The 14,540-nt window shown below is 39.6% G+C and overlaps 1 protein-coding gene across 1 annotated transcript in view; it reads left to right on the plus strand.

The window, feature by feature from the left end:
* LOC104569502 (versican core protein-like) overlaps positions 1-14,540 on the plus strand; it is a 97,701-nt gene that overhangs the window by 15,808 nt on the left and 67,353 nt on the right. Inside the window, exons 3-4 of the mRNA XM_088519787.1 lie at positions 5,767-5,941; positions 6,054-6,181. Of these exons, the coding sequence (XP_088375913.1) occupies positions 5,767-5,941; positions 6,054-6,181 (303 nt within the window). The remainder of the gene's footprint in view (positions 1-5,766; positions 5,942-6,053; positions 6,182-14,540) is intronic.

Consider the following 14,540-nt stretch of genomic DNA (forward strand, 5'->3'; position numbering starts at 1 on the left):
GAGATGCAGAGTTCATATTTTCTTTTTTAAAGTTTCACATGCCTTTCTGTCAGTGCTGTTAGTGATTGCTCTAATGCCAGAATTTGGGAAAGGGAAAAGGCTAGATCTTGATCTAAATGAAAAATAGCATTATTAAATAGCATTTATTTACTTAATAGAAAAAGTAAAATACTGAGGCAACAATTGAGAATTTATCAGGCTCATAAAATTATTGCCCCTCAATATTTCTATTCCATTAGATTGCTGGTCATCTGTGATTTCAGCTTTTATTACAAAAAAAAAAATCCCAAATATAGCTAGTTTTCAGTGTACTGTCTACTTTAGGCTGAAGCCTCAAAAAGTAACAACTGCCTAAGAAGAAATACGATCTCTTGTGCTTATTCTGTGTACATTCTTCATTGACTGTCGTTGCTACAGTATTGGAGAATCTTCTTTTCAGAGTGAAGGTGTTAACTGCAAAGCTGGCAGCTAACACAGTTCAGCACTGTGTTTTGGTCAGCTCTTCTAAGCTAAGTGTAACTGATACAGGTGCTTGTGAGGGAGCCCTAGGAAGACGGAAGGGCGGTTTCATCTCACAGGACACCTCCTTTCCTGTTACTAATTGTGGGGAATAGTTTCCATACACCCTGGTTGCAATTAGAACTCTGATTCCTCAAGCAGGAAAATTTCATGCTTAAGTAGAGCTAATAGTCTTACAGCATTATATGCTTGGATCTCTCCTTAAAAAAAAAAAAAAAAGGGTGGAATATGCAAAATGTCATTCGTATTTTTTTTCCTTTTGAGGTGTTATCTGTCTTCTCTATGCTTTGCTCTATTTGACATCTTCCCCTTTTCTCAGGAAATACCCTTTTTGCCAGCTGTTGTAATCTTATCTTTCTATAGCATTTTCAGTTTTCCTTCTGGACCCTTCTTATTATCATTATTATTAAATCCACAGTTCAAACCATCTTGCAGTAGGAAGCCTCAGCCTCTTAATTTTTGAATGCTTGAAGTTATTTTTCCTTCAGTCTTGATTGTTTTCTTCCCACTGTTATCTAAAAACATCAAGCCAGGCCAGAGCCCTCAGACCTCTAAGCAGGATGGCTTTCCCTTCGCTTTAGCTACCAGTAGTAGAGGCAAACGTATATGCCTCTTCCTTCCCATTTCATGGGGCTTTCCCATTTTGCAGGGCTTTGGATTTTCACCTCTGTGCCAGTAGAGGAATATGGATACCATGTAGAGGTTGGCTACCAGCAGGAGATGCCCTCTGAAGGCCATTCCTGAGTATTCATCTGCCTGCTAACAGTTCACCAAATGCAATTTCATGATTATCATGCTGATGATATGAAACTGGGAGGAGTAGCTGATACCCCAGAGGGCTGTGCTGCCATCCAGAGGGACCTGGACAGACTGGACAACTGGGCGGTGAAAAACCTCATGCAATTCAACAAGGCCAAGTGCAAGGTTCTGCACCTGGGGAGGAATAACCCCAGACACCAGTACAGGCTGGGGACTGACCTTCTGGAGAGCAGCTCTGCAGAGAGGGACCTGGGTGTCATGGTGGATGACAAGTTGACCATGAGGCAGCAGTGTGCCCTCATGGCCAAGAAGGCCAATGGGATCCTGGGGTGCATTAAGAAGAAGGTCTCCAGCAGGTTGAGGGAGGGGATCCTGCCTCTCTACTCAGCCCTGGTGAGGCCGCATCTGGAGTACTGTGTCCAGTTCTGGGCTCCACAGTACAAGAGGGATGTGGAGCTGCTGGAGAGAGTCCAGGGCAGGGCTACAAGGATGATCAGGGGCCTGGAACATCTGCCCTATGAGGAGAGGCTGAGGGAGCTGGGCCTGTTCAGCCTGGAGAAGAGAAGGCTGAGAGGGGATCTAATCAGTGTATATAAATACCTCAAGGGAGGCAGTGAGGAGGATGGTGCTGGCCTCTTTTCACTGGTGGCCACCGACAGAACTAGAGGTAATGGCCACAAACTGAAGCATCAAAAGTTCCACAGGAACTTAAGGAAAAATTTCTTAATAGTGAGGGTGACAGAGCACTGGAACAGAGTGCCCAGAGAGGTTGTGGAGTCTCCTTCTCTGGAGATCTTCAGAACCTGCTTGGATGCAGCCCTGTGCCATGTGTTTTAGGGCACCCTGTGTGTGCAGGGGGTTTGGACTGGATGACCTCTGGAGGTCCCTTCCAACCTTAGGCATTCTGTGATTCTATGTTGAACATATGGTGTATGACTCCAGTTTTGAAATCAAGAGCTGAAATTGGGGTGGGATTTATTTTAACTTCAACTATTAGATTAGAACAGCCCCCCCCATCTTAAGTCCAACATGTAGGCTCTTGCCTCAGTCAGCTGCTCTTTGGTGAGCGTCTTGGGTGAGCTCAATACTGGCAGTCTATATCCCCCTCCATTGATTAGAGACTTAGAGGACTAGTTTATCTTAGAAGTCTAAGCTAAAACTTACGTTTGCTATAATTTTACTAGCAAGCAAACCTAGGTGAACTGACTCCCACAAAGGTTTTAGAAAGAAGTACTACTACATCTCTCTGTCCCTGTTTTCTTTTGATAGATATAATAAAACTGACTTTTATAGAGTAGTTTTAAGGCACCTTAGCAAAAAAAAATCTGACCTATGAGTGGCAAGTAACAGCACTCTTCATTCTGGAACGTGATTGGACATTTAGTGAACTACTTGTGTTCTGCTATGGTGTTGGGCAATAAAATAACATCTGACTATGTCTAATCCAGAAGAAAATCTGAATAAATCATTGTTTGAGATGATTTTTGATAACTCTCTTGGAAATGTCTGCAGATTAGTGTTATCCTTTTCTTACTGGTATCTTGTGAAACTGCTTCTTTCATAGATCTGTTGTTTTTATTTGATTTTGCTGCAATTCTGAGTGTGTGTGCGCCTTTTTTTTTTTTTCTTCTTCTTCTAAAAAGCAAAAAAGCCATTAAGGAAAATCCTACAATACTGATTTAGTTAATGGGAAGAAGCAACAATTAGAGAAGCAGACTTAGATGATAATTCACATTTTCATTTTTATGCAAACTCTTCTTTCTTGAAGGCATTATAATGATAATAAATGGGAATTGTTTTCAATGCCGGAACAGTGCTCCTCAATTGTGCTCTTAGCCCTGAGAGATTGTATGTTGACAACCTAATTGATTTATTGTCTAAAGCCAGAATTCTCCTTCATTATCTCTTAAGCATGGCATTTGAAGAGATGTTTTTTTATTTAATCACTCAGAATTATGTCATGCACCCTTATGAGTTCTTCCTTGCTAACTAAATTAAGACCGCTACATCTTTAAAATCGTGCTTTCTGCCTTGAATTACTCATCTAAGGAGGTTCCAGCTTCCACAGCTGAAACTGGAAGAGCACAATGACTAACCGCTATCAAAGGGAAGGAGAGATGAGTTTATTCCTGGTCAAAAAAAAGAAAAGACCCAGGGTTTATGCACAGTGCACCTCAAGAGCAGGGAAGTAAAAATGCCCCAAGAAAGCTGCTATCCCCTTCCTGCAGGGATTGGCAAAATGGCTGCTGATGTGCAGCCTGGTGGGGTTTTGTGCCAGCCTGGAGGACTTGCAAACAAAGAGCTCTGGGAGCTGCATCAGCCTTATGGCATTACTACTTCTGCAGAGCAGCTGAGGAGGGCAGTTATTGGGCGTGGCATGATTTCTCTATTTTTAATTGATCAGCACTGGCTTAGTCTCTATGGGTACTTGCAAGGAGGTCCTCCACTCAGGAGAATCTGCCCCATGAAAAGGTTAGGTAGAGCACAGCATTAATTGCTTATCCTCTCTGGACCAGCTTGTTCACAGCAGTTTGTGTACCTGTGCATGCAGCTGTGTTTTTCTGTACAGCTCAAACACCCCAAACTGTGCAGAGAAACAAAGTTAGTCAGTTCAAGCTGTTCCTGCCTCTGGAGAGCAGGAAGCCCTTGTGGATGCATGGGAGCAAAGCAGTTGCTCTGCACTTTGTCTGCATGCTGAGAAGCTCTCCAAGGTATTTGCCAATGGAGCTCCTGCTGATGCAATGCAGCTTCTGCTTCCAGAGCCTAGGACAGGGTTCAGAAGATGAGTGCAAAACCTCAAATGAGGAACACAAGTGAATTATTCATGCAGGAAGCTGAAAATGCTGCCATATTCCTTCCTTTCATGCAGTGGCCTGTTCTATAGCCTCTATTTTGGTGTGCATTTTTGATGTAAATTGTTTTCTGCATTAAAGGCAGGGAGAATCATCAAATTTATGTAGAATCTGATTAGATTTGGAAATAAGATGGGGGATCTTTGAGAGGCCTGTCCCTCTCAGACTATCATTTGAACCTAAAAATAAACAGAATTGCGACCTCTGACATCGTAATCTTAGTCTTTTCTCTTGGGTTGCTGTTTGAAAAACCCAATTAGGTATCCTTTGCCAGATCAGACAGCTTGCCAGATTCGGGCTTTGTGTGACTCTGAGACGGTATGTTGCAGCAATATGAGTTCACTAGTGATAGTGAATGGTAATTTATTGGCCACAGTTAAGTATGAGCTGTCTTATGTGAGCCTCCCTCTAGCAATTCCTCCAAGTTTTGCAGCATGATACCCTAGCAAGTTAAAAAGCAATGGTGCAGCCCAAAGATGTGAAACCCCTGGACTAGTCTCTTAGGCATGTAAGTCCTGCTTCTTAGAAGTGAAATACTTTACATTTTTCTCTCGTTAGTGTAACACACAGATAATTGACTAAAAGACATTCTTTCTCGGACAAAATTCTGTCACTTGGGCAATGAATCTTGGATACCTCAAATTACTTTCTTATGAGTGCTCGTTCTTGCTTAGAAGTAGTCACTGCTACTCCTTCCTGTAGCTATGCTTTATTGGTTTGCCAGATGTCCAGCAACAATGTTATATGGCTGTAGTCTGTTTTCTAGTTGCTTTATTTGTTCTCGGGCAACTTATTTTCTTGCCCTTTCTTGCAGAAAGCAAATAGACAAAGGGGGGGAAAAATCCTTTACAAACGTTTTAAATTGTAAAAACTCGGACAATGGATTTTGTTTCAATTAGACACAGAAAGAGGGGCAATGTAAGTCCTGCACTTGAATCTCCTTAGCCCCAGGGTTTCTTCTAATTATTGCAGCTATTGGACAGGCTTATATATACTGACCTCCTCCTTCCCATTCATCTTGGAGGCTCTTTTATGTCCATTAGCTCCTCCCTCACTGAAAATGGAAGAGCCTTAAACTCTAATAGGTGAAGTTTACCTCTTGGATCAGGGTGAGGAGAACAAAGCCTTCTCCAAGTTCCTTTCCAGGATTTACAAATGGCCAAAGGCTTTTTCTCAACACTGTAAAAGCTACTGTAAATTGGGAGTGATACCAACGCTGATACAATTCTTTAGTTTTGCCTTGTTTGGCTATCTCAGAGATTGCCAGTATATGCCAACTGAGAAAAGCAGTGGTTACTTCAAAAATGGGAGAGTTGAAAGATAGTTGGTTCTTGGAAATGCACTTGCATGTTTAAGCAATATGAAGCTCTAAAAAAACGAGTTCAGAGAAATATGTTGCTATCTCTTGCTAAATTAATGAACCTTTTTGTGGTTGTGCTGAGCAGAAATGCTTTTGATCCCAAATGAAATGTTGTATCAGTCTAGTAATTTTGAAGTAATTTTTAGATTCTTACTACTTTTATTATACCAGTCTGTTTTCAGCATTGTAACAGCATCTAGGGAAAGTTACAATATAGTGAGAATAGCAAAAAATGCTGCAAGTTGTGTCAGTAATGTGAGTTCGTTATCTTTGCAGGTGTTGTATTTCACTATCGTGCTGCAACCAGCAGGTATACTCTGAATTTTACACAAGCTCAACAGACTTGTCTGAACAACGGTGCTGTCATAGCAAGCCCTGAACAACTGAAAGCAGCCTATGAAGATGGATTTGAACAATGTGATGCTGGCTGGCTGGCTGACCAGACTGTTAGGTGAGATATTTAAAAGGTCTCTAGACAGCATTTTCCAAAAATAATATGCTTAGCCTGTGCAGACTTAATGCTGACTTACCATAATAACAAACGTGATTATGCTGCATTTCAGATATCCAATTAGATATCCGAGAATCGGCTGCTTTGGAGATAAAATGGGAAAGAAAGGAATCAGGACATACGGACGCCGTTTTCCTAATGAAACTTATGATGTATATTGCTATGTGGAACACATGAAAGGTAAGATAGACCTATACATATTCTGCACTGCAAAATCTAAAATGACTGGAGAATCTAATACAGAGATGTAGCAAAATAAGTAGTTTCTTGCAAAATGTTTTGACTGTTTTGAATATGAAGAGAGTTGCTGAATGAAGTGAACCTATAGCTTGCGGTCTAATAGACCTTGCTTAACAGTGAATGTGAAGGTGTACAGCTTACTGAGAGACAAGGTTAAAGTGGCAATAGTCAGTGACAGTAGATCTCTCAAAAAGTTGCTGTTGAAGCATCGTCTTTAGTTAGAATGTTATTAAAGTACTTTCAAAGAAATATATTTAACATTTGTGCATATATGTAAAGGTGAATATAGTACATATGCTAACTATATTATAGCTCACGAAGTTTGCAGTTAACATTTTACATATTCAGCACTTAAAATTAGACAAAATTAATAGGATTTAATTGCAATCAAGGGCTAATGCCATCTTTTTGTGAATAGAGTCTCTCATCATTGAAAGAAACAAACAAGCAAAAACTTTCCGATGAGGAATCTACATCTTTTTTTTAACAAGATGCTTTATGATTCCATAGTATGGCCATAGCCTTTGCAAAGGCTGCTATTTACAGGCCCTAATGCAAAGGGTGTCTATGAACCATGGATCATGTTGTGCCATGGTACCCCAAGATTTATGGAAGAGTTGAATTCTATGATCAGTACTTATTCAGGAAAGAGTGGAGTGGTTAAAAGGAAAAAAGGACAGTAATTTTTCCTGAGATTGGGGAGTTCTATTATGCATAACTCTCCATCTTACAGGTGTGATACTATAATCATTTCTTCTCATTTCCCTTTTAGAAGGGAATTTACCTATATCCTTCCAGTGGACTTATAGATATATTCCAGATACCAAATATTCATATGCTTAGACATTGCTGTGACTAGTTAAATGTTTATACTTAAAAACTAAATTTAGAAATATCCATTTCTGTTCTGTAACCTTTTTTCTTTTTAATGGCTTTGTGCCGGTTATGCTCATGGGAACATCCCTCTGGGAACAGAAATACTTTATAACCAAAGTACATTTTCCATCTACTGCAGTGATCTGAGGCTGTAGTTCTGCTCTATTCCATATCAGTTCCATTGTTCTGTTCTAAAAGATGCTTTGAGTTTGTAAGTGTAAATATTAAGGGATGTATCTTTGCCTGATACGCATTTGGTATAGTGCTTTTGACATCAGTGCAACAGTAAATCGGATAGGGCTATGAGCAAGCCTGCCTGTTTGTATATGTGTATATTCCTAACAAAAAAATGTAACATCCCCCCCTTGTCCCCTGAATATATACTAAACACCTTTAATGAAATGGTGTCTTCACCACTGCCTTCTATAGACTAATTCTTGTAATCTTTGGATGGAAATGGGTGGTCAGGAAGGAAAAATTTCTGTTCTGTCTTCAGATAAGCATATGTGTGATTAATTTGTCAATACTGTGATGTCAGAAATGGAGACAAAGTGAAATCTGCTCACCAAAGCCCACTGATGAAGTGTGGGGCTCTGAATATGTGGTGCAGAGCCAAAGCACAGGCTGCTCCATGTGGCATTGTCTTCTGGCCAAAGTCAGTGAGAGAAACCATTTATGTCTAACAAGCATATATAATATGCAGATGGGGAGCCATATCAAGAAAACTATTTTGGGGTGGCTGTGGGGAGGATTATAAAGTCTCCTTTCCATGCACCTTTTGTCCCCTGCCCCAGTTAGTGGTGTGGGTGGTTTAAAAAAAAGGGAGGGGGGGGGGAAGATGTCTTTTAATATTTTCTATGCAATTTTGCTAGTGTGAGATATTTGTGTGAGAATACCTAGGCTATAACTTTTAAAAATTATTATTAAAGCTTCAGGTAAGAAGTTTCTGTGTTTTTGGCAGCTAAAGATCTCTTCTAGAGTCTATGCTGATTCTGCAGCAAGCACTAGATTAAATTTCAGTTAAAATTAACCCTGGAACACAGGAAAAAAAGGACTTATTTTCTTCTGTCTTTCAGGGCCTATGATAGGGACATATCTTTTGCATTAGGCTAAACTGGGCATGTGTGTCTCCAGCTTTGAACTGTGTGTCCTAATGTATATACAGCATGCAAGAATTCTTAAGAGGAATATAGGGCCCAAACATAGGAAGCGCAATAGGAAATAATGCCATGATGCTTTTTACGCCTAACCTCGTATTTGAGCTCATCCCTCTTTCAAAGGGATGCAAAAATCCTACCTTCTGAATGCTTATTGTAAGACATAGAGAAAAAGATCATTAAAAATCTATTTCTCTACTTCATATAACTCAGTGACATTCTGCAACTTCATCAGAGCACTCTAAGGGTGTAACAGTCACTATGTTACTCTTCATGCTTCAGGGCAGCCTATAGAGTAAGATCAACTCTTCCAGTCCTTCCAAGTGCAATGGATTCCTGTTAAGCTATCACTTCGCATTAAAACAGACCTAAGATATTCAAGAGGGTTTAATTAAATCATTACTGATGTATATCAAAATGAATCTACTAGCTTGTTTTAACATGTGAAAGACTTTTTCAGCTTGTCTAGCTTTTTGCTTTAAAGTAATTGAGCTAAAATGTTCAGATCAGAATAAATCTATTTTTTTTTTCTATTTCCTTTTGGAAGGGCCTTTTGAATGGGCCAAAGAGAGAGAAGAGGAGGAAACGGGAATTCTTTGAACATGTCATCCCAAGTATGCATGGTTAGATATTTTAGTTGCCACCATATTCCTTTTTCTCTAGATACTTGACTGTATTCTAGAAATGAAATCAAGGGTTAGACAGAGTTCATATTCTGAGGAAAAGGAAGACACAGAGCCCTGGAGCTCTAACATACTCACGAAGGCAGCTCTGCTTGTTGAGTGATAGGTTTCAACATCTCTGAGCCAGCTAACGAGCATGTCTGGAGTTTGCTACAGACCCATTATACTCCAAAAGGAAAGCTGCTGGGCTTCTGGTGAGGAATACTGGGTCTTCTCCTCAAACATGTGGAAGCATATTGGATTTTTTTTTTTTTAACTTAGAGTTGTTAGTGGCAAGCATTAAAATCTATAGGAAATGATTAGTTTTTTTGTGTACTTGGTCTCTCTTTGGATTCCCCTGATAGTTCCCTTAGTCTTTCTTAATTGACACTGCTGAAGGTCATAAAATCAAACCACCACCAGGTAAAACTTCTGAGCATTTCTTCCTCATTTGTGATACTGAATTCCAGATGAGACTAATGAAGGGAACTGTTGCTCTGGGAGAGTAAGATGAGGAAAAAGGCTAAGAATATATATAGAGAAAAAAACAAGTGCAAGTTTTTAAGGTGTTTGATGTGTTACTAGATGTGTCAAACTCGCTTAGTGAGCAGCTACCTCTAGTTTTGTCCTAGTCAATACGTGTTGTGTATTGACTCCTGGCTATGGGTCTATCCTATCTATGTCTCCATGCTTGCTTTTTAAGATGTGCAATTCGCAATATTCACACCTATAGACATGCCCCACTTAAGGAGATATCTCCCAATGAGAAAGATGTGTTATCCTTCAAAGGAATGAAACTTGCTATAAAACCACCTGATAAGTCTCTAGATCTTTTTGCTTGGGGGTTGTAGTGTATCAGCTTTTGTCTTCAAGAGAAAAAAATTGGCACCTTCATCTGACTTGAAATATCTGAGAGAAATAAAAATTCTTGGAGTGCTCCCCAGGTTTCTTTGAGTGTTCTGACTGCTGAAGCTAGGCAATCAACTTGAAACTTGATTTTAAACAGGGGCCAAGAAGAATACCCATTGCATTATTGTCTGCAGTCTAAACATTGTCATAGTCTCCATTTCACTCCTTGGTACTATAAGACTGGTTTCTCTTTATCTGCTGGACTAAGCCCTGGGGTTTGTCTGCATAATATTGCTAAAATATTCAGAGTGGGCTCCAGCTATGAAAACATTGCGCATGGCTTTTAACGCGCACACACACACACAAAAAACAGAATCTTTTCAGCTTTGTTGTTGGTGGCTATGCCACTCATTTATCAGCCAGACAAGTTTTCTCTTTATTTCCTTGGGGTACACTCCCAAAGTTTCAGCTTGTTAATCAAGGTGCTTTCAGACATAATAATTAAGACACTGTAAGAGGAGGGAATTCTTCCTGCTAAATATGGAGCTTAGACCATTTGTGCTTCCAAAATAGGAGCTATATTTAAAGAATACATGGATTAAATATACTTTGTAGTTTCACCATTGACTATTTATTCCTTTTAAAGGAAGTTTCTGTATAAATATTCTCTATTTAGTAGTTTGAACTAGCCAGACAATTTCAGCTACTGCAACTGACAGTGCAAGGCAGGATAGGAGCATAAGTCCTTTTTCCCATAGCCTTCCTCAGTTTTGAGGTTGAAGTCTTGAAAGCGGTGTGCAGACCCTGAGCTATACAAAAGATTCCCCCCCCCCCCCAAAATTTGGCTGTTTCTGAAGAAATTTCCAATGTTCTTCCTTTAAGTACCAGCATCTTTCTTCACATTCATACTTCTGTTATTTCCCTCTTGTTCTGTTACCCCACTTGTACATAGACTAAAGGGGAAATGGTGTATTTTCCAGACTAAGTCGTTTTTTCTCTCCGAGATAAGCAGCTAGGTTTACAGTGAAGTAGGACCATCCCTCTTTTCACATGGTATAAACAGAACTATCTTATGGCTCTGAGGACGAAACTGCAGGGAAAAGCTTCAGGGATTATATAAGTAGCCCTTCCAGAGCATGTACACAAAATATGTAAACATCAATAATTTGGTAGCCATCTCTTTCTGACCGGAGACTCGTGTCTAGCAAGTGCTTTAGCACTGATCACATCAGAGAGGTGACATGGATTGCAGAATGTTCTCTGTCCATATTCATAGATGATACCTGCAAGGGTGCATTATTATAGGTCTGCTTTTAGGAAATATGGGGCCATCTGCATTGCTGCTTTCCCAAAAAAATATACACGAGTGCTTCCTGTACATGAGTAGTAGGTCCTGATTCATTGTCAGTGTGCAGTTCCCTGAAGTGTTAAGTCCATTGCGTGATCTCACAGTTTGCTCCAGGTGAGAAATGCAGGAAAGATTGTACGAACTCTTATCACATATCTTGGGGCTGCTGTAATCTGATTGATGCTTCCTGTCCTTGAGTTTTGAGTGCTGTTTTCTTCCCATGTGCTCAACAGAAGTCATTTTTCTTCACCCCCTCCCCCCCCCTTTTTTTTTTAATTATGGTTTTGGAAAATTGTAGGACAACTTTCAAATGTTTTGAGGTTTATATATAGCAGAATGTTTGTTAATTTGCCCTGTTTTTTGCATATTATCCCAACAATTACTATGCATATCAAATATACATTGAAACACACAATTTTTTTTCTTGAACTGGACAGGCCAATTGTGAAATCATGTCTTGAGAAAATGACCACTCTTTGGAAATTGACTTTTACACTCTGCTGGGTTGTTTTTAAATAGGAGTTCTAGAGTCATAGCAAAACATTCCTTGACTGGAGCCATTGTGAACTGACATGTTTTAGCATAGTTATACTTTTTTTTTGCTGTTATCATTCCCAAAATACATGATTCTATACTCAGTGTACCATGGAATGACAATAAAAGCATTTTGCTGGTCCTCTGGTACCTTTTCACATTCTTTTTACATTTATTATATTAAAAAATGTGAAATAGGTGACAAAGAATGCAACTTCAGACTTCACTTGCTGGAGTGTTCTGGTTAGCCTGTATTTTTTTTAAATACACGCTTTTTCTTTTTAGGATTTTGTTGTTTTATTTTATTTCCTTCTGGTAAAACACAGTTTAGACAAAGATGGTATCTACATGACATCAGCTGACTTTAAAGGTAAACCATATAAGTAAGTCTTGGGTCTGCAGGATAGACTTAGCACAGAGCAGGATATGCCACCCACCTTTTAAATGTGCATTATCAGCTCTGCATATGCAAGCATATTCTAAGGCTAAGTTGCATTTTTATATGGAAACTTGCCTGAGGCAATCTGTGAGATCTAGGTCATCCTGGGGTCAGTGAAGAGATTGCAGAACCCAGGGCACTTGGAGGTGATGGGGTGGTTCCCACCTCCCCAGCAGCTGAGGTGCATACAGAGACTGCTCTGATTGCCAGCTGGGTGCCCTTTACAAGGATTGGGCATGGGGCTGGCTTGCTCCAGCCTTATTTTATAAGGAGCTGTATTGTTGCAGCAGATGTCTTTGATTCTCCATCTCCAGAGACCCCTGCTCTTCAATACCCCACAAATGGTGTCCAATGTGGGGCCTGAAGAGACAGCTGGATGGGGAGAGGCTGTATTGGGGGGTAAGATTGACGAGCTGTGCAGAGAAGCTCTGGGTCCTCAATGCTCTGCATTTGCCTAATTGAAAGCAAATTTCCATATAAAAATGCAACTTGTGAGACTTGAATGGGTAAATTTTTAGTTAAGTGGCCTCCCTTATATAAGTAATTTGAACGTTGTGTTTTGAAGTTTTGTAGTCAGGCATGAGTTTCACTAAGTTTTCTTGCTTTAGTGGTGCAGATATCAACTTGGAGGAATAAATACCTCTAATGATGCTACACAAAGGCTTCATTTGGAGGCAGTTGGCTTCCTATGCACGGTGATCCAGATTAGTTGATGGAAACTTTGCATTGCTATTAATCTTACTCTGTTTACCCATTTTCCTGTCTTTTCAGGAAGCTTTTCCCAGAAGGGATGTTGTGGGTTCTTTTGACATTATTTACCTTTTTAATATATCATATTTGTTATTAGCAAAGCATTAAAATACATTGGTTTTCTTTTTTACTTTCTTGTCGAACTAAACTTAAAGCCTCCCTTCTAATCACAATTATTTTAACTACTAATTTTCATACATTTCAGAGCTGCAACATGAGGGGATAATTGAATAGTCTTGGATGGGTTAGCAGGGTGGGTTGCTGTGCGGAGGTCTGTCCTTGCTTCATTGATTCACAGTGCTGTCACTGGGACAGTGTTGTGGGTAACTATATTGGTTTGTATTGGCCCTGAATACTGATTTGCCCTGGTGAAGAGGCTGCACCCCACAAAAATGTGTAATAAAAGGTGTATTGTTTGTATGCCTTGTAGAGCTGAATAAATCATTTCAGCACTTCTGAGGGCAAATGGTTGTTCACTTCCCTTATCTTAAAGTGTGCTCACCAGACATACCGTGTCCCTCACCTGCTACAATACTTTACTTCTGTTAGAAACACCCTACAACATGTATAAAGAAACTTACACTATGGGATTGATATTACAGCTATAATAACAAATCATAATTTCTATCTAGGAGGAAAAAGCAATTTGGCACACTGCCTTCTTTCACACTTGCATTCCTTTCAAGCCTGAAACAAGTGTAATGTGAATGAAACCACTTGGGGTGATCTAGTCTCTCCCTCTGTCTTTTGCTAGTTTGTCTTGAGAAAAGTACAGAGGTGAGACAGATTGCCTGCCTGATGTGAACTAGCAGCCCTGCAGCAGCAGTCACCATTGTACATTGGATGGAAGAGAACCTCTTATAATGAATATGATGAATTTATGGTGTTTTCTTCAAACATCTGGATTTTAGATTTCATCAGTTTTGTGAAGTCTGAACAAAAATTAGAAGAGTCAGTTTCCTACTTTTGTTTCTGATGTTTTGGTGAGTGAATGCACCAACTGTATAATAGTGATTTAACTTGGAGGATGTTCTGCTGGAAAATATTTGATGTGCTGTTTATTTGGATTTAGTATCTGGATAGAAAGGCGGTATTTGCAAATTATAATTTTGTGGAGGCTAAACTAAATAAGGGGTTGTCTAGCTTTTTTTTTTTTTTTTTTTTTTTTTTTTTTTCTCCTCCCCTTGGGGCAAAAGCGAAACCAATGGAAATATGACATTAGAAGCTGCTTTGGAGCAGCTAGTGAAGATCATTTGATTTCAAGTGAGATTTTAGTGATGACTAAAAGGTCAGGTAAGGGACCTGCAGATGTAGATGTGTTTTACTGAGAAAATAAATGTGCTCAGATTAGACTTAATTAGTACAGCTGAGTCAGTGTACTCTAACAGAGCTCACCAAGGAGCTCTAAGGCCCACCATTACCTCTGCTTAGAGATTCCATCTTCAACCACAGTGGAGAACATTAATATGTAATGTTTCTGCTTTTGAGGTAGGTACGTTCTTATATTATGAGCAATTAGGTTTTCTATCTACTTAATTTTAAGTAAAACTTTAAGAGGGGAAAAAAAAATTTAAACAAAATTGGAAGAAAAAATTTGGGGGACTTTGAAAGAAAGAGGGGAATCTAGACTGACTTGATAATGGAAGGTGATACTCTGTCTTCATTATCTGTGTTCTCTTCCCTT

The sequence above is a fragment of the Tinamus guttatus genome, unplaced genomic scaffold (assembly GCF_059628265.1).
Source record: "Tinamus guttatus ecotype Peru unplaced genomic scaffold, ASM5962826v1 Tinamus_guttatus_pri_ptg000071l, whole genome shotgun sequence".
Lineage (NCBI taxonomy): Eukaryota > Metazoa > Chordata > Aves > Tinamiformes > Tinamidae > Tinamus > Tinamus guttatus.